The sequence below is a fragment of the Puma concolor genome, chromosome E2 (genome assembly GCF_028749965.1).
Source record: "Puma concolor isolate L17-30 chromosome E2, mPumCon1.1.hap2, whole genome shotgun sequence".
Lineage (NCBI taxonomy): Eukaryota > Metazoa > Chordata > Mammalia > Carnivora > Felidae > Puma > Puma concolor.
The window spans coordinates 57,305,836-57,326,013 of record NC_141681.1 but is presented as its reverse complement, the minus strand read 5'-3'; the positions used below and the strand labels follow the sequence as shown (position 1 = coordinate 57,326,013).

Here is a 20,178-nt window from a genome sequence, read left to right as displayed (position 1 = left end):
ACGGCTTCAAGTCTCCCATCCCTCCCCCTTCTACCAATTAGGTAAGCTGATTAGATAGCCTATCTCCTCTTTCTTTGGCATTGGTTGGGAAGTTTAAGCCACATTCAGTACCCTCCTCAGATCCACTATAAAAGCCCCATACCAACAAATCTGGAGAAGAGTCCTTAACACATTGATCTTGATGACTGGGATCATAGTTTTACATCCACTATATGCCACCCACACTGTCACTCAAATTCACGGTTCTTGTTCTTGCAGGAAACTCTGGACATGGATGAACATCACCTAATGAAGTTTGCCCTTTTATCTTATTAAACCCTTCCAAGAGATCTTCATGGTGACATGAAAGGATTGTAATGAAGGTATAACATGAACAGATTTCAAACCTCAGGATGAAAATCATCAACAGTAACTTGGCCTTTTCAAGAAACCTGAAATAAACTATATAATAAGAGGAAAGTAACAGGACCTTTTCACAGATAGCCTTGTAACTTAAATAACCAATTAATAGGTATTATTTTGATTTTTTAACTAATCACTATTAACATTATTTGGAATTTTTTAATTTTTTTTTTCGTGTTATTTTTGAGAGACAGAGAGAGACAGCATGAGCCGGAGAGGGCAGAGAGAGAGAGAGAGAGAGGGAGACCCAGAATATGAAGCAGGATCCAGGTTCCGAGCTGTCAGCCCAGAGCCCGACGCGGGGCTTGAACCCACAGACCGCGAGATCATGACCTGAGCCAAAGTCGGACGCTCAACCAACTGAGCCACCCAGGCGCCCCAACGTTATTTGGAATTTAATTGAATAATCCTTCAGGAGAACTCAGACATTATCTTCTCCACTATGAATTATCTGATGTGTAGCTGATTGTGAGAAATGGTTAAAGAAATTATCACATCATTTCATTTTTAAGGTTTCTCTACAATATCAACTCTCTGATGAATCTTAAAAGTCAGACCATTGTCTAAAAGCCTTGCCATTTTCAATACATTTGTATGTTTTCTCTCATGGCCCCTAAGGTAAACATTTTAACATCTGACAAAAGTTTAACACATTCATTATATTTATATGGTTTCTTTCCAGTAGGAGACATTACATATGCTTGATCTTTGGATAAAAGCCTTGCCATACCCTTTACCTTTTTGTGGTTTCTTTCAAAGATGCATATTCTGGGGTCTAATTAAACGTGAGCCCTGGTTACAAGCTTTGCAAATACATGACTTTTATATGGTTTCTATTCAGCATGGATTCTTTGATGTTGAGTAAGTCTTGAACACACATTAAAGGTTTTACTATAAACATTATATTTGTGAGGTGTCTCTTCACTACAGATTCTCTGATGATCCCCAGTACTTGATTTTTGGACAACAGCATTTCTACACGTATTGAATTCACAGTGTTTCTATTCAGTATGCATCTTCTCATGTCTAGTAAGGTTTGCAAATTGAGTAAAGGACTTGCCACATTCATTGCATTTGTAAGGCTTCTCTCCAGTATGGATTCTTCGATGCCGGACAAGGCTTGAACACACATTAAAGGCTTTGCCACACTCATCACATTTGTAAGGCTTCTCTCCAGTATGAATCATCTGATGTATGACAAGGTTAGAGGACTGGCTAAAGGCTTTGTCACATTCTTTACATTTGTAAGGCTTTTCTCCACTATGGATTCTCTTATGTTGAGTAAGGCTTGAACCCTCCATAAAGGCTTTGCCACACTCCTTACATTTGTAAGGCTTCTCTCCTGTATGAACTCTCTGATGAATTATAAGATTTGAATATTGACTACAGACCTTGCCACACACATCACATTTATATGGTTTCTCTCCAGTATGGATTCTCTGGTGTCTAGTGAGGTGTGAGATGCAGTTAAAGGATTTGTCACACTCATTACATTTGTAAGATCTCCGCCCAGAATGAGTTCTCTGATGATTGGTGAGGTTTGAGCTGCCTCTAAAAGTTTTCCCACAATCATTACATTTATAAGGCTTCTCTCCAGAATGGATTTGTTTATGTCTAGTAAGGCTTGAATACTCAGAAAAGGCTTTGCCACATTCATTACATTTGTAAGGTTTCTCTCCCATATGAATTTTCTGATGCTGTGCAAGATTTAAATTTTGACTACAGCCCTTGCCACATATATTACATTTATATGGTTTCTCTCTGGTATGGATTCTCTGATGTCTAGTAAGTTTTGCAAATTGGGTAAAGGCTTTGCCACATTCTTCACATTTGTAAGGCTTTTCTCCACTATGGATTCTCTTATGTTGAGTAAGGCTTGAATGCTCCATAAAGGCTTTGCCACACTCATTACATTTGTAAGGCTTCTCTCCTGTATGAACTCTCTGATGAATTACAAGATTTGAATATTGACTACAGACCTTGCCACACACATCACATTTATATGGTTTCTCTCCAGTATGGATTCTCTGGTGTCTAGTGAGGTGTGAGATGCAGTTAAAGGATTTGTCACACTCGTTACATTTGTAAGGTCTCTGCCCAGAATGAATTCTTTGATGAAGGGTGAGATTTGAGCTTCCTCTGAAGGTTTTCCCACATTCATTACATTTATAAGGTTTCTCTCCAGAATGGATTCGCTTATGTCGAGTAAGGCTTGAATACTCAGAAAAAGCTTTGCCACATTCATTACATTTGTAAGGTTTCTCTCCTGTATGAATTTTCTGATGCCGTGAAAGATTTGAATTTTGACTATAGCCCTTGCCACATATATTACATTTATATGGTTTCTCTCTGGTATGGATTCTCTGATGTCTAGTAAGTTTTGCAAATTCGGTAAAGGCTTTGCCACATTCTTCACATTTGTAAGGCTTCTCTCCTGTATGAACTCTCTGATGAATTGTAAGATTTGAATGTTGACTATAGACCTTGCCACACACATCACATTTATATGGTTTCTCTCCAGTATGGATCCTCTGGTGTCTAGTGAGGTGTGAGATCCGGTTAAAGGATTTATCACAGTCATTACATTTGTAAGGTTTCTGCCCAGAATGAATTCTTTGATGATTGGTGAGGTTTGAGCTTCCTCTAAAAGCCTTCCCACAATCATTACATTTGTAAGGCTCTTCATTATTATGTGGTTTTTGATGTGTAAGTAATGGAGGATGAATAAGAAATTTCCTGGATTTACTACAAATGCTAATGTTGATATTAGAAGGAATTCTTTGAAGTGGTGAAGCAGAACTGTTGATCAACCTCTCAACTCGATAACATGCATGAATTTTCTCTTCAGTTTGAAACTTCTGAAGGTCACTCAGATGTGACTGAAACCTTAATCCAATCCCATTTTCAAAATATTTTATATACTTGTTTCCTGCACAAGTTATGTTATTTTCTAGTTTTAACAAATAACTTTTATATGACTTCTCGCATTTGTAAGATTGAGAAGTACTTTTCCTTACAGAAACATCGTGTTTTAGAGGGAAAACATTCCAGGAGATGTTATGCTGTTGATCTCTTCTACCAGTGAAACTGTGGTTATGGGCTGCAGTTACTCCTTTGTAATTTGTTTCATTATATCCATAGTGACTCTCAAACTCATGTGTATTTTGCTGGACCTCTCTGAAACCCAAACCCTTGATGTCATTTCTTTTGTGTCTTTCCAACATCAGTGTTTGGAACAGTTCTTCTTTGTTAATATCCTCTTTTGTTGATAATTCCTTAATCACACTTCTAACAGAAATATCTGAAAGATATAAAGAACCATAGGTTTGCTATTAACTAGAATTGTAAAATGAATATTTTACCTTGAAAACATAACATTATGCCAAAAGTTATTCTTAGATAGTTCTAAAACTTCTCAACCAACGTATGCAAATATTTAGGAATACAAAGGGAATTGGATTCCTCAATTAAGAAAGGGTGTTTACACATAGATAAAATTATTTTCAGGAAAGCCTACTTCCAACACCCTATGATCAAACCACTCAGAGTATTTACATAGGCCCTGAAACAAGTAGCATCTTTCTGTTGCCACCCCAAAGTACTCACCATTTGGCAGTAGATATTTGGGTGTCTCATATTTGAAGAAAAGCAATATTATATTAATGCACATACACTGTAAAGGTACCTAACTATTTAGGTACAACAATAAAGGCTAAAACAGAGCATTGATAATATAATGATAAATAATATCTTAATTTTTTTTAATGTATGTTTATTTTTGAGAGACAGAACACGAGCAGGTGAGGGGCAGACAGAGAGGGAGACACAGAATCCAAAGCAGGCTCCAGGCTCTGAGCTGTTAGCACAGAGCCTGATGCTGGGCTCGAACTCACAAACCACAAAATCATGACCTGAGCCAAAGTTGGACACTTAACCGACTGAGCCACCCAGGCACCCCAATGATAAATAATATCTTAACAAACTTCTCTAATAAATAAATCGCAATTCACAATTACAAAATAAAAACAGCTCTGAGAAAATGAGGCAAACTTGATAAAACACCATTGTGAGAATAACAAATATTGTTCTGAATTTCTATAATAAAACTATCTATATTCATGCAGACATTAACCACTGGTGCATGACAGTCATAATACAAAATGGATACTGAAAACCATTATCTGTAAATCATAATAAAATGAATCTAACATTTTTAGAAACCCACAGTAAATCTAGAAGATAAATAATAAGCAAACACAATTACAAACCATTTCAATCTGTGGCATTCTAAAGACTTCTTCCGTCAGAACAAAGAAAAAGGCTCCTATTTCGGAAGGAGTACGTACTATGAGCATTGCAGTCAAATGTTCTACCACTGAGCTATACCCCCACCATATGAGAATTGAAACATATGTTAAGAACCACTGATGTTTTAAATATCTGGTTCAGGTATATACATATTTTAAGATAAAGAATTTGGGAAGGCGATCAGAAATCAGAATTATGATTTCATACTTGCAGTTAACTAACAGCCAATAGAGCTATTTCCTAACTATGAAACAACACTTAATTATGCAATTCTGCAATTACAAAATACATGTACTAGAGGGGCGCCTGGGTGGCTCAGTTGGTTAAGTGACCAACTTCGGCTCAGGTCATGATCTCATGGTTCATGGGTTTGAGCCCCGCGTTGGGCTCTGTGCGGAACGCTTGCTCGGAGCCTGGAGGCTGCTTCAGATTCTGTCTCCTTTTCTCTCTGCCCCTCCTCCGCTTATGCTCTGTCTCACTCTCTCTCTCAAAAATAAATAAATGTAAAACAAAAAAAAAATTTTCTTTAAAAAGAAATACATGTACTAGAGTATGTGCCTCGAAAATTTACTAAGGCAGAGATAACATTGAGATGAGATAAATTACAAAATGAATACAAACACAATACACTGCAGGCAAAGGTCAATCACGTAAGAGGGATTAAAAAATATTAGAAAAACAAAAGTAAATTTTCAGTCCTTGCTATATGCTATACAAAAATCAAAATGTTCTCACAGCATTAACATATTTAATATTCTCGAGGTAAATCATCACATTACTTCAGGTAAAAACAATGGGCCCATGGTGTTTATGTATCCAATACTAATTCACCCAGAAAGTAAATGTGAAAGCCAAAACTTGAACCTGGGCCTGCAAGCTCAGAGCACAGGTCCTCGAGCACTAGACACCGCTGCCCACCCCAGGAAGTAAGCAAAAGGGCATAATAAATCCCATCAACCTGCAGAGAAATGCTTCAGGAAAACTACGGGAATTAAGTTGTGTCACTAATATTGTTACTGACTCCTCCCTCCTGGATAACGGCATCTGAATCATCACTCCCTGAAAGTGTTGATTTAGAGAGTGACCAGGAGTGGTGCTATCCTGAGCAAGATGTCCTCTGGAAGAGTATAGATCTTTATACAATGTGGGAGAAGGGGTAAGGATAGGGTTCTCTGAGGAGACTTGGGTGTCCAGGGGCTCAACAATAATACGCTAATAAAGGAACAGCGTGCTCCATCCAGATCAATGAACAATCTGAGAAAAGGTAGAAGAACAGAGCCTATGCTTGCAAATTTATGAGAATACAATTGTGCTGGGACAGTACAAATCTTTATCTTACAAAAAGACATGAACTCATTTATCAAGTGGCACAATACTGACCCATTCTTCAGGAAATGCACTATGGGTGTGGCAGGGGTGGGGCAGGGAAGAATGAAGAGATTAGAAAGGCAGTCGGTATGATACAGTGGGAGGAATATAGGTTTACCTTCCAACATTTGCCTTAGAATTTATCAAATTGAATATCCTTGGCTTTCTGTTTATAAGCATATACTCAAAAGAGTCCTACATACATGTTACATCAGACATGTACAAAAAATGTTCTCAACAAGTATCAAAAGCAAAATTCTTAGGGCGCCTGGGTGGCTCAGTCAGTTGAGCATCTGACTCTTGGTTTAGGCTCAAGTCATGATCTCATGGTTCATGGGAATGAGACCTATGTGGGGCTCTGTATTGACAGCATGGAGCCTGCTTGGGATTCTTTCTCCCAGAGAGAGAGGTTCTCTGCCCCTCCCCACTGTGTGTGTAAGCTCTCTCTCTCTCTCCAAATAAATAAATAAACATTAAAAAAAATAAAAGCTAAATTCTGGACATGGCCATCAAGGAGAGAATGGATGAATTCATTCCAGGTACACATGCAGATGCAAAGAAAGTCTGTCAAGAATTCAGCAATGGAGGGTGACACATGGCAAGATGATGAATCCCTGGTAGGGAAGACAAAGGGTTTGTTAGGAGGAAACAAATTTAGCAGCAGATTTTTGTCAAGTTCTGAACTTGGGGGGATGTGGTTAGATTAAGCTAAAAAAATAAAAATAAGGGGAGCCTGGGTGGCTCGTTCGGTTAAGCGTCCGACTTCGGCTCATGTATGATCTCATGGTCTGTGAGTTTGAGCCCCGTGTCGGGCTCTGTGCTGACATCTCGGAGCCTGGAGCCTATTTCCAATTCTGTGTCTCCCCTCTCTCTCTGACCCTCCCCCGTTCATGCTCTGTCTCTCTCTGTCTCAAAAATAAATAAACGTTTAAAAAAATTTTTTTTAATAAAAATTGAAAATATATATATATATATATACCAACCAAATTATTTACATATTTTATAAATAGAAATTTACCAATTTTGGCATGTTAGCCTTTTTGAGGCTAAGTATCCTTGCTTGTTATATAAAAATAAGAGTGCTTCTTTTGCACTCTCCTCTAGTTATCTGAAATCATATATTTAGATCTCTTTACACAACTGCTGGCATAAAGAGACATGAGGTAAAGGATGCTCTTACTATAGGTATTGGTGGATATATAGTTATTATGAATCAGTGGAAATTATGTGTACTTAGCCAAAATTAATAAATTCTGATTTCATTAACAATTATCACAGCCTAGGCAACCTCAAGGGGAAAATAATGACTCACAGTGCGGAATGGATTCTACCGAAGGGCAATGTTAGTACCAGGTGACTCTACAGAAACAACTTGTGGCAGTGCCACGCAGGAGGCAGATGTGCAGAGAGGTGGTTAGCAATGTAAGCAGTTGACTGTAGCCAGGGAACTGCAGAGTACTGACAGGTGAAAGTCAATGAGGACCAGGTGAACTTTTTGTGGAATGCAGTTTAAAAGATGAAGATCAAAACAGCCTTCGGGTATTAAGCAAAGAATGTAGTTTCCAGAACATGAAAAATTTGGTGGAAAATTCCAGGAGTTATATAAGCAATAGTGGTGAGGATGTACATGGAGTGGAAGAGGTTGGCTAAATTCCAAATAAGATAAAATGAGACATTCAAACATTAGTTTAGTATACCAACATGTACATGATAAATCTAGAGAGGGAAATTAATTATCAGAGTAAAGCATTTGGGGGTGACTGGGTGGCTCAGTTGGTTAGGTGACTGACTTTAGCTCAGATCATGATCTCACTGTTCATGGGTTTGAGCCCCACATCAGGCTCTGTGCTGACAGCTCAGAGCCTGGGGCCTGCTTCAGATTCTGTGTCTCCCTCCCTCTCTGTCCCTCCTCTCTCTCTCTCTCTCAAAAATAAATAAACACTAAAAAATTTTAAAAAATAAAGCATTTGTACCAAAATAGAAAGAGTCAGTAAAATTCAAATAAAATCCAAGAAGTTGTATGTATGCATGTATTTATTTATTTTGAGAAAGCAAGAACACGAGTGGGGTAGGGGCAGAGAGAGGGAGACAGAGAATCCCAAGCAGGCTCAATGCCTGGTGTGAAGCCCGATGTGAGGCTCAATCTCATGACTATTAAATCAATCATGACCTGAGCCAAAATCAAGAGTCTGATGCTTAACCAACTGAGCCACCCAGGTGCCTCCAAGAAGTTGTATTTAGAAAACTTAAATATACTATAAAAAAAAAAAAAAAAAGCAAGGTATCCTATATAACAAATTGTGGCAAATCAATTTAATGGTTTCTGGGATGAACAGTAACTTAATAAAAAAATATTTTCTCAAGATATCCAATAGTCCCACTTTAGAAATCCCATCAATTTGAGAAAAGGGTACTTTAATAACAGGTAAATCAGGTGAAAGAGAAATAAAGGGACTAAGATATTTATTACTTGATCCAGCAGCCCACAAATCACAGATATAAAACAGAATTCTGAGTGTCATCAAAAACATATAATCAATGATTAAATTTTTGAAGTTCATTTTTTAAAAATGTTTATTTATTATTGAGAGAGAGAGAGAGACAGACAGACAGACAGACAGACAGAGTACAGGCAGGTAAGGAGGCAGAGAGGGAGGGAGACAGAATCTGAAGCAGGCTCCAGGCTCTGAGCTGTTAGCATAAAGCCCAACAAGGGGCTGGAACTCATGAACCGTGAGATCATGACCTGGGCCAAAGTCAAACGTTCAACTAACTGAGCCACCCAGGCGCCCCTAAAGTTCATTTTTAATATGTACATGGAAATGTAGATAATGAAAACTGCTGTGGTTTAAACATAACAAATTAGAAGTTAAATGGAGGCATAATATTGTACACCTAAAACTAATACAACACTATGTTTACTACACTAGAATTAAAAAAAAAAAAAAATGGAGGCATCATTTAACTTCAGAAGTTCCCTCAAGATGGATCACAATCAGGGATGCCTGGGTGGCTCAGTCAGTTAAGCGTCTGACTATTGATTATGGCTCAGGTCATGATCTCATAGTTTCATGAGTTCGAGCCCCACGTCGGGCTCTGCGCTTACTCTGCAGAAGCTGCTTGGATTCTCTCTCTCTCAGCCCCTCCCCTGCTCATGCTCCCTCTCTCTCAAAATAAATTAACTTAAAAAAAAAATCATTATTTGTTTGAAGGAGAGTAAACAATGGTGCATGCCAGGGGAAAAATGTGACATGAACCACAGTTTGGCCAAAGCCTCATAGACACACAGTTGTGACATTTTCCTTTGGATAAGTTCGTACACCTTTGATTGCTGGCTCAAAGGGAATGATCATTAGATATTTGATCAATATCGCCACACTGCCCTTGAGAGACAGGGTGACACTCCACCAACAGCAGAAAGGTAACTATTATCACCGATCAGTCAGGCTATCCTGACACTTTCCATGTCAGCATCCCTAGGACTTGCTGACCACTCCACTCAGTGGTGTAAATGGGCACTTCCCGTAAGTAGCAGGACAGCACTGTAATACATTAATCAAAGTGTTCTTCAAAAATTTTGTTACCCGCTAAGCCCCCTCCATAGGTAAGTCCACCAGAGGTTGCCCATCATCTAAAAGTGGGTTATCAGAGCAGATAAAGAAGCTATTTCAGACCCTAGGAAAACAAGTTTCACGGGCAAAATTTCACTTAGGAAAATACGAAATCTTGAAGAGCCAAGTTTCATCTGCATCCCTAGCCTAGGCAGAGCGCTGGAAGGACAAGGCAAGATAACAGAAGTAAAGGAGTTAGATTTTATAGGGTCTTTGAGAAGACTAAGGCACGCTCCCCACATAGGACTGGGTTTCAAAGAGACGATCTCTCTGTCCACTGTCTTTACGGTACTGATGACCAACAATCTCAGAAGAGCCACCCCACTGCCTGATTATACTCTTGATGTGTGGCAACAGCAGGTCTGACAAAATGGCTATGAGGCCTTGAGGCAGTCCCAGGAAGCCTTGGGGCCCAAATGCAATGGAGGAGCACTCAGTGTTTTCCTATCTCGTAAACAGTTCTCCCAAACACAGGAACTGAGGACGAACCCTGGACAGGTCCTGGGGCCAGGACTACAGAGGAACTGATGGATCGGTTGGAATCAGATGGAATCAAGTACGGGAGGAGAGACCACGGGAACGAGGGTCCCTGTGACACAGCCCTCCTCATCCCTCTCAAAGCCTAGGGCCCAAAAAGGTCACAGCAACCAGATAATAGAGTGTTGTAGGTCATGATAAAGACTCTGCCTCTGTCTCTGCATCAGCTGGGACACCGTCAGAGGGTTGGAGGATACTCCAACTGTACGACAGAGTAATGGGGGAGATTTCCTTTGCGTGCTCACAAGTACTTTTCTTTTCCCAGACCTCTCCTTGTTGGGGAGGGTTTCTCAGACAATATTTGACGAAGCAGCTTCATCTCTGACTGTCTCAGCTGTTACCAGCGTTCACAGCTTTGACACAGATGTGGAAAACCCACTTGGTTTTCTCACTATTTTCATCTTGCCCTCCAGACCCCTGGGCTCTGTCCCTGGCTCCAAAACAGAGATAATATTCAGGTCAGAGAGATTCCTGCTTATAAGAAATGAAAGTTATGTGCTGGGGCTTTTCCAGAATATAATCCCAGCCCTTAGTTCATCTGAAGATGGAAGATGTTACAGATGGGTCTACACTAATTTCATCCACTGACTGCCTTCTTCTGCTTAAGGAACATTTTAAATATATAGCCATCTAGCTCTCTTCTGAGAATTACTGGATCAAAAGCATGGGAGTAAAACCAGGGAATCCAGTATTTTAAAATTTTGCTGTACGGTTTGGTGATTACTCAGGTGGTGGAAGCAATACTAATCTAGGGAGGAGTGGGCAGATAATCTGAAGAAAGGAGGAGATGAAAATCCAGATGCCACTTCATAAAGCTTTCATTTCAGAGTCAAAACAGCTTTGATCACAGTCAGGCAGGGCAGAGGATCCCAAGAAACTCACTAGGGCAGATCCCAACATCTGGACGCACTTTATCCACACCCAGGGAGACCAGGTTCCTATAGTTCTCCAGCATCACTTCCCGGTACAAGGCCCTCTGAGCGGGGTCCAGGCACTCCCACTCCTCCTGAGAGAAATCTATGGTCACATCCCTGAAGGTCAACAGCACCTGTAACAAGAAACACATTTGACTAAGAGACCATGAGGAGAGTTATTATCTTCATGCAAATTATAAGAGAAAGATGTAAGGATTGATTTGGTGGTAGTGAGTTTTTTGACAAATCAGTAGAAGATATTTTTGAGCCAGTCATATAGCCCTAATTTTGTTATTATACTTCTCAAAGAGAGGACATACATCCACAAAGTCACTGTGCATTCTGCAATTTTGTGAACAAAATACATAAATTAAAAAGTTCATCACAAGGTGGACTACACAGAAGTGTTAGATAGTATATTTTACACATTAATGATTTCTCTGATGAGCTACGCTATGAGTAGTGTCTTTAGAGACTACAAAATTCAGAGACTTTTAAGAAAGTCTGAGATCTAAGAATGTGAGGATTGTAAGAACAGAGACAAAAAGTTTTTGAACATTTGTAATGTGCTACATATTATTCAAATGGGTATTATTTTGGGTAATAACATTAAAATTTTTTTTTAATGTTTATTTATTTCTGAGAGACAGAGTACGAGTTGGGGAAGGGCAGAGAGAGAGAGAGACAGACAGAATCCGAAGCAGGCTCCAGGCTCGGAGCTGTCAGCACAAAGCCTGATCCGCGTCTTGAACTCACAAACCATGAGATTAGGACTTGGGCCAAAGTCAGACGTTTAACTGACTGAGTCACTCAGGCACCCCTTAATTTGGGTAATAACATTAGAGAAATATCTGTTCCTGCCTTATAGAGGAGGCAACTGTCACAGAGACTCTAAGAAATTTGCCTTGGGTCAAATAGCTAAGAAATGGCAGAGCTGGAACCAAAACCAGGTGTTCGGAATTTAGACTTGAACCTAGAGTCCACAGTTAAGTAACAGAAGCAGCATTAAAATTACACTGAGGGGTGCCTGGGTGGCTCAGTCCGTTAAGCGTCCAACTTCAGCTCAGGTCATGATCTCACAGTTCATGGGTTGGAGCCCCACATTGGGCTCTGTGCTGACAGTGCAGAGCCTGCTTCAGATCCTCTGTCTCTCTCTCTCTGCCCCTCCCCTGCCCACATACTCTCTCTCTCAAAAATAAACATTAAAAAAAAAAATTTTTTTTTAACGTTTTTATTTATTTTTGAGACAGGGAGAGACAGAGCATGAACAGGGGAGGGTCAGAGAGAGGGAGACACAGAATCTGAAACAGGCTCCAGGCTCTGAGCTGTCAGCACAGAGCCCGATGCAGGGCTCGAACTCACGGACCGTGAGAACATGACCTGAGCCGAAGTCGGCCGCTCAACCGACTGAGCCACCCAGGCGCCCCCAAAATAAACATTTTTTAAAAAGTACATTGCTAAAAAAAAAAAAATAAATAAAAAAAAAAAAAAAAAAAAAGGGGCGCCTGGGTGGCGCAGTCGGTTAAGCGTCCAACTTCAGCCAGGTCGCGATCTCGCGGTCCGTGAGTTCGAGCCCTGCGTCAGGCTCTGGGCTGATGGCTCAGAGCCTGGAGCCTGTTTCCGATTCTGTGTCTCCCTCTCTCTCTGCCCCTCCCCCGTTCATGCTCTGTCTCTCTCTGTCCCAAAAATAAATAAACGTTGAAAAAAAATTTTTTTTTAAAAAAAGTACATTGCTAGCAGGTTTTCTAAGTGAGAAAGCATGAAGAATTCAAAGCTGAAAACATGGACCTGCATATAATGTCGTTATATATGCACACACATAGTACATTACTATTCTTACCACTATTAATTTACTAATGAGTTAGTGCAGAAAAAAACTTAAGGCCATGAAAAGTATGTAAGAACAATTTTCAAAGGCTAAAATAAATATAAAAGTTATTTATGGGGGCTCCTGACTGGCTCAGTCAGTTAAGCATCTGACTCTTGATCTCGGCTCAGGTCATGATCTCAGTTTCATGGGTTCAAGCCCCATGTCAGGCTCTGCATTGGCAACTCAAAGCCTGCTTGGGATTCCCTCTCTTCACCCCTCCCTGTTCATGCTCTCTCTCTCTCTGTCAAAAATAAACATTTTTAAAAAGTTATTTATGAAACAATGTGTCTTTAATACACACAAGTTTTTTTTTTTAAATGTTTTTTAACGTTTATTTTTGAGAGAGAGAGAGAGAGAGAGGGAGAGAGAGGGAGAGACACAGAGTCAGAGCAGGGGAGGGGGAGAGCGAGAGGGAGACATAGATTCTGAAGCAGGCTCCAGGCTCTAAGCTATCAGCACAGAGCCCAACATGAGGCTCAAACTCATGAACCATGAGGATCATGACCTGAGCCGAAGTCGGATGCTTAACCGACTGAACCACCCAGGCGCCCCTCACATCATAGGTTTCTGCTTGCATACATGCACACACACTTAAACACACTTTCATTAAAAGCAGTTGTCTCAGACAGATTTGGGGGATGAATTTTTCTAATCTATCATTTTTTTTACTCATCTGTATTTCAGTATTTTGGGTAAAATAACATTCAGAAATTGTACTTAATTTTAATGAGGTTGTTAACATTATTCTTGTATTCACCTAGTCATAAAAAAATAGAAAACGTTACCTTTTCCACTAAATACATATATATGTAAATATCAAAATTTTGTCCATTTAAATATAAGCCAAGCATAGTATATCCAATAATAAAACAATTATTGAAGATTATAAAATGCATTAATGTTCTACATCAATTTAATAGATTAAGATAGAAAAATGTTTTGAAAGCATTAGATCTTTGAAGATATTATTGGATAATTAAGTCATGCTGAATAAAAAATCAGAAGTGTCATTAAGCAAGAAAATTCTAGTAAACATCACGATCGGCAGTAAACAGAAGCATTTCCACTAAAACTGAGGCTGACACAGGGACATTATGGCTCCTGCCATTCACCACTGCACAGAGTGCCTGTTCATTGGGAACCATGTGGGATCCATGCATCTTCAGAGAATGCTTTTTTTTTTTTTTTAATGTTTATTTTTGAGAGAGAGAAAGAGAGTGCTAGCAGGGAAGGGGCAGAGAGAGAGGGAGACACAGAATCCGAAGCAGACTCCAGGCTCCAAGCTGTCAGCACAGAGCCCGACGTGGGGCTCGAACCCATGAACCGTGAGATCATGACCTGAGCCGAAGTCAGATGCCCAACCAACCGAGCCACGCAGGCGCCCCTAGAGAATGCTTTAATGAGGATCTAAAAAGAACAAGCTGTCTCTATGTATACTGGCACAAAAACAACTCCAAGATCTGTGTATGGAATAAAATAGCACAATATAACATTCACTGAATAATTTTAACTAAAATCAACTAATGCTGGTAAATGCATTTTTATAAGACTTGCACTTAATCTTGCACAGAACTAACAAAAGTCAGCAAGTGATGATGGAGGGCGTGACAGGGAAGTAGATGTTTTACTTCTTAGTCCAGAATGTGCAACACTGTTTGGAGTTTCACCTGAAAACAAAGATATATAGCATGTGATGTTTATTTTATTTTTTATTTTATTTATTTATTTTTTTTTTCAACGTTTATTTATTTTTGGGACAGAGAGAGACAGAGCATGAACGGGGGAGGGGCAGAGAGAGAGGGAGACACAGAATCGGAAACAGGCTCCAGGCTCTGAGCCATCAGCCCAGAGCCCGACGCGGGGCTCGAACTCACAGACCGCGAGATGGTGACCTGGCTGAAGTCGGACGCTTAACCGACTGCGCCACCCAGGCGCCCCAGCATGTGATGTTTAAAACAAATTGGTGTTCAGTAACAACTGGTGGGGCCAGAATTTGCCTCCAGGCACTCTGACGACAAAGACCAAGTTTTTTGCTTCACTGGAATTGCTGAAACATTTTTACGTCGAACACCTGCGCAAAAGCCCCAGGGTGAACAAGGTCTTCACGGGATGGGTATGGTTTGAGTGATTTTAAAGAACTTACTGTTAAAACAAATTACACAATAAAACACCCTTTATCATTGTTATGTTTCAGAACTTTCCATTCCAATCCAAATCATTACTATCTCCGAGCCAGAAACACGCCCATTCACTTGGTTAGTTTCAAACGCCTTGTAAAAGCAGGGACAACAGGTTTCCCCTCTTCAGTCTTCTTTTCCAGCTGTTCCTGCAGGTTAACTGGGCGCACAAATGTGCAGTTCTTCTTAAAGCTGTCCACAAGGAACTGACGGCGCGTTCCTATGCAACCCCTAAGACAATCCCCTTTGCCAACCTCACTGACACCAAGCTTCTGATCCAAACCTAAGCATGAAACCTTCCTCCTAGATGATCCCCAACACGGCCTCTTCACAAATTCCACGTCTCCGGGTCACCATGCGGGAGGAATGGAATCTAAGTGACGATGAGAGGTACTGAGACAAGGTCTGGGGGAGTTCCAGCACACGTGTGAGGCAAGTCCCTCGAGAGAACATTACCAATTTCAGTTAAGAGACACGGAAGAAACAACCAAGAATGTGACTGTTACCTGGGAACGACTCATTTCGACCTCCTCTTTCTTTCCTGTTCCTCGAGGCTTCTTGGATAAGATCAGTCTTGAGAAGTGAACCCTGAGTGCTGAAAATAGGCTGTTTCATGCTTAGAATGAACAAACCGTCTTCCGGTGAGACAACCACACACAGAGGTAGAACCTCAACACGGGAAGGGACAAGGCTCTGCCGCCCCAGAAGGAGCCCGAGGAGGGGCTCGTGAACGCAGAGGCGAGCAAAGGAGCGGGTTCTTCCCCTTTTCTGCAGAACTCGTTGGCCTGCGGAGTGGCCCACGCGCTCTGTTGCTGCAGTGGGACCTGGGCTGGACTGACGCTCCCCTCCAAGCCACAGACCCGGCCCTGACCAAACACCGCACAGAAAAGAGCCCCTCCCCTCCCCCAACCCATTCTTGGACCAGGGACGGAGGAACAGGACAGTGAAGCACGTGAAGCGGCGGAGAGGCTGTAAGCGGAGCCGGACGCCGGGACGCGGGGCTACCGGGCCTCGGAACGTCTCACAGCCACGCCGGGACTCACCGTGAGCGGGAGGGAGAGAACGGTAGTTGTAGCCACCAGAGAACCTCGGAGTGGAGGACAGCAGGCTGTGCTGCCTCGAAACACGGGTTTGATACTGGGTATCCCAAATTCACTCACCGGAGAGAATCTGCTGTCAGCTCGATTCACTTCCGGGTCTGAAGGAAACTGCGCACGGCGGCCTGGAGAAGTAGTTTAGGGGGCGGGGCCTGGGCGGGGCCTGGGCGGGGCCGCGTCCAGCGAAAGGCGGGACGTGGAGAGTAGGGACTGGGCAGGAAGCGCGCGGTGGGGGCGGGCCAGTGTGGGGGCGGAGCCTCGACTCTACTGGCCCTGCTCCGCCCCTGGCAGTTTATGGGTCTGTTATTCCCTCTGCCCCGGCTGTGCTTGTTTCTCTGCTTTTTGATCGCTGTGGAACAGAGCTGCTTCCTGCGTGTTCTAAATTAACGTTTCTAACAATTTAAGAGAGTAGTTATAAGGCCAATTATATTATAAGCTGAGATGTTCTCCTCGAGTTGAGGGTGACTAAATTCAAAAGCTCTTGGTGCCAGCTGGTGGAGATGTGCCTTGAGAGCGATGGACACTGCAATGACATCTCAGGAAAGAACTAAGAAGTATCATCGGGAGCTGAGACCTGACAACGAGTAAGAAGGACCATCGTTTACATTTATTCTATTGCCACAGTTAGTTGAATTTACCAGTTTGCTTCTACAAATTAGTTAGAAAGGATTTGGATTTGATATAGGTCCTGAGTGTAATAATATGCTATATTGATGATATCATAAGAATATCAGAAACTTAAAAATAAGATAGGTAGAACTGATATAAATGCATTAATGGCACCAAAAAAGACTGGTTGTTAAATCTAGCAAAGATCTAGGGACTTGCCCAAATGGTGAAATTCTTAGGAATGTTCTGGGCAGAAGCCATCCATGACGTTCCACAGGTGACTAAAAAGAAACTAGTATCCTTACCTACCCCTAGAACTAAACAAGAAGCCCTATGTTTGAGTGGTCTATTTGGATTTTGGAGATTGCATATTCTACATCCAGGAATATTGCTAGTTCCTATCCATGAAACTATCTCAAAGAAGGCCATATTTAAATTAGGACCTAACAAAGACAAGTCATGTCTGATTTGCAAAAGTAGTGTCTCTCAATGTCTATCTTTGGACCCCTGTGATGCTTTAAGAAACGATTTTGGAAGGGACTGCAATGCAGAGTAGTGCAGACTGTAATTAAGGGTAAAAGCCTTTGAGTGCCACCTAGTGGCAGCCACTAAGATATGGGACCAGAGGATGTTTGGATGCCTGGGCATTACATATACTATCTGAGATAAAGTTACTACCTTGCTACTAGGTGTTAATTGAGATGGCCATAAAGGACATAAAATAGTATTGAAACACGAAATTCTTATGCTGTTTCGGCCCATACTGGAGAAACACTCTGCTAAGGGATGAAGTGCCTATAAGTGTTCCATAATAAAAAGGAAACCATTTTCACAGGAGCGTGCTACAGGGGGAGTGCAAGTAGGCAGCCATCATGTCCACGGCCGGTAGCCTCTTTTCTCCTAAGAACAACTTTAGCAACACCTAGCGACACCCGAATTACTGCCAGAGCCTACTGACACTTGTTTTTCTGGATGGAAAGCTGGATTAAACAGAATAGGAGAAAACTATGGGCTTCTGATGACCAGTAGGCATCTTACAGTGGGTCTGAATTCCCCTGGAAAACTGCCCCACCCTGAACCTAGGAAGGCAGTGGGAAACCCAATGACATACTCAAACTAAATTTTGTCTAGGTGTAACTACTATGCATTTAACTCTAGTTTGGGGGACTCAACATTTTCGGATACAAAACATGTATCACCCTCACATACATATACATACGTTGGTGAGCCTTTATTAGTATTGCATTGGGTTTGCAGATTATTAGCATTAAGAATTGATATATTCATGCTGTGAATGAAGATGCTCCCACTGACGAAGATGCTCTTTATTCAAGTCTTTCTCATATCCCAGCACTCTGAGGCTAACTCTCCTTGAGATTTGTCCCATGCAGATAATCCAAGATATTCTCTGCATCTCAAGATCCTTAATTTAATCGCATCTGCAAAGTCTCATTTGCTTTGTAAGGGAACATAGTCAAAGGTTCCAGGAATTAGAATGCAGAGATCTTTGGTGGGGGGGCATTATTCTTTATACTATAGGTTCTAAGCTTCTCTATTACATTAATTAATAACGTGGAAAAATATATAATATATATAATATATATATATAATATATATATATGGTTCTTTAAAGAATTGAGCACAGTATTTCTTTCAATGCCTGCTGCTCCTACTAAATTATAGCTCTTATATGGGCAGAGACTCTCACTGTTCACATTCTCACAGTTATGTGATAGCTTATTGGAACTTAAAACTCTGAGATGGATGACTGAATAAGTGACTATAATTGTGAGGAGAAAACATAAAATTATATCTGTCAAACAAGATTGAGGGATTTTATTCTTTTTATTTTTTAAGGTACACTTCACATCTTCACAGCATGGAGCCCAATGTGGAGGGCCTGAACTCATGACCCTGAGATCAAGACCTGAGCTGAGATCAGGAGTCGGATGCTTAACCCGCTGAGCCACTCAGATACTCCAAGATTGAGAGATTTTATATAACTTCTAGAGGTAAAGGAGACACAACAGAACCAGGATAAATGGGTGTGCCAACTATTGAAGGGGCTAACAGTTGCGAAACATGAAGGCATTAGAGCAGAGGTGTTCAGGAACCAGCAACTGGAATTCTCCAAAACCACCATATAAATTGAATAGAGGAAAGAGATGATGTAATAGGATACTAAGGTGCTCACTAAGACAAGGACATATCAGGTGGCCCTGGTCTCAGGGGAGGACCTGGCAGAGAAGTTGGTCCTGTGAATATGTGTCTGTATAGGTTGGACATCATGGAGCTTCTGGAGAAGTTTGTAAAGTTACAAATGTGCAACATCCAGAGAGATAACAATTCTGCATGGAATAACTGTGATTTTCTTACCAACCATTCCAGAACAATATGCCAGATCCTTTTGCTTTTGGGATATTTTTTGCTGCCCCATTTGCCAGAAACATACATAGGAATTATGATACTTACAAGCATTTGTATAGTCCAGAATAGGGTAACCAAAGAGCCAACGCACTTGGGACCTTACACTTTAAGCTCTGTTTGCTCTGAGTTCCTGGGGCTGATTGTGATGGCCTGGAAGACACTCAATAGGCCAATGGTGCCAATGGACACACCTCTGGCAACCCTGAATACTGAGAGAGTTTACATTCAAAATTACTAAAAAAAAAAAAAAAAGCTTTAATCCAAAAGCTTCCAGTGTATGAAGGACTCATTTAGAGACAATAAACAAGGAGTTGGCTAAAATCAGGTGCTTGAGAATCAGATCTCTAGACCTTAACATACACCCAAGGAAGCAAAGGTAGTGGTAAATAAGAAAGAAATTCTCCAGGGTTCCAACTAAAGTCTGTGATAAGAAGATCATCTCTATTGCCAAATTCCTGGTGGCCATTCTATCATTTCCCACTAAATAATATTCATATTCAGAGTCCTTCATGGAACCAAGAGGTTTGGGTTATTATTATCATGGCAACTGAAATCCTATGTTCTCCACCTACAATTTTTTTCCAAGATATATCTCCTGTCCTTGTAAGATTGTCTAGGTTTGTACATCTTACTCAAGGAGAACCCCTTTTCCACATGTGAACACTTAATTACCTGGATTCTTGATAAGCCTCCTTCCCATACAGAATATCACTCAGACTGAAATAGAAAGTACAGTAAAACCTTGGATTGCATGTAACTTGGTCTTCGAGTGTTCTACAAGACAAGCAAACATTTCTAACAAATTTTAACTTGATAAATGCGTGATTCTTGCAATACAAGTAGTACGTGATGCCGAAT

General features: G+C 41.0%; 1 protein-coding gene across 1 annotated transcript; it reads right to left on the bottom strand.

Annotated features, from left to right (window-relative positions):
• Nucleotides 1–1,585: 1,585 nt before the first annotated feature.
• LOC112850871 (uncharacterized) lies at nt 1,586–16,372 on the bottom strand. Its single transcript, XM_086688370.1, is given in 5 exon segments — nt 1,586–1,764; nt 1,767–3,703; nt 11,109–11,274; nt 15,694–15,782; nt 16,231–16,372. Coding segments are annotated over 4 exon segments (2,160 nt in total). The 5' UTR covers nt 15,709–15,782; nt 16,231–16,372; the 3' UTR covers nt 1,586–1,722.
• Between the last annotated feature and the right edge of the window lie 3,806 nt (nt 16,373–20,178).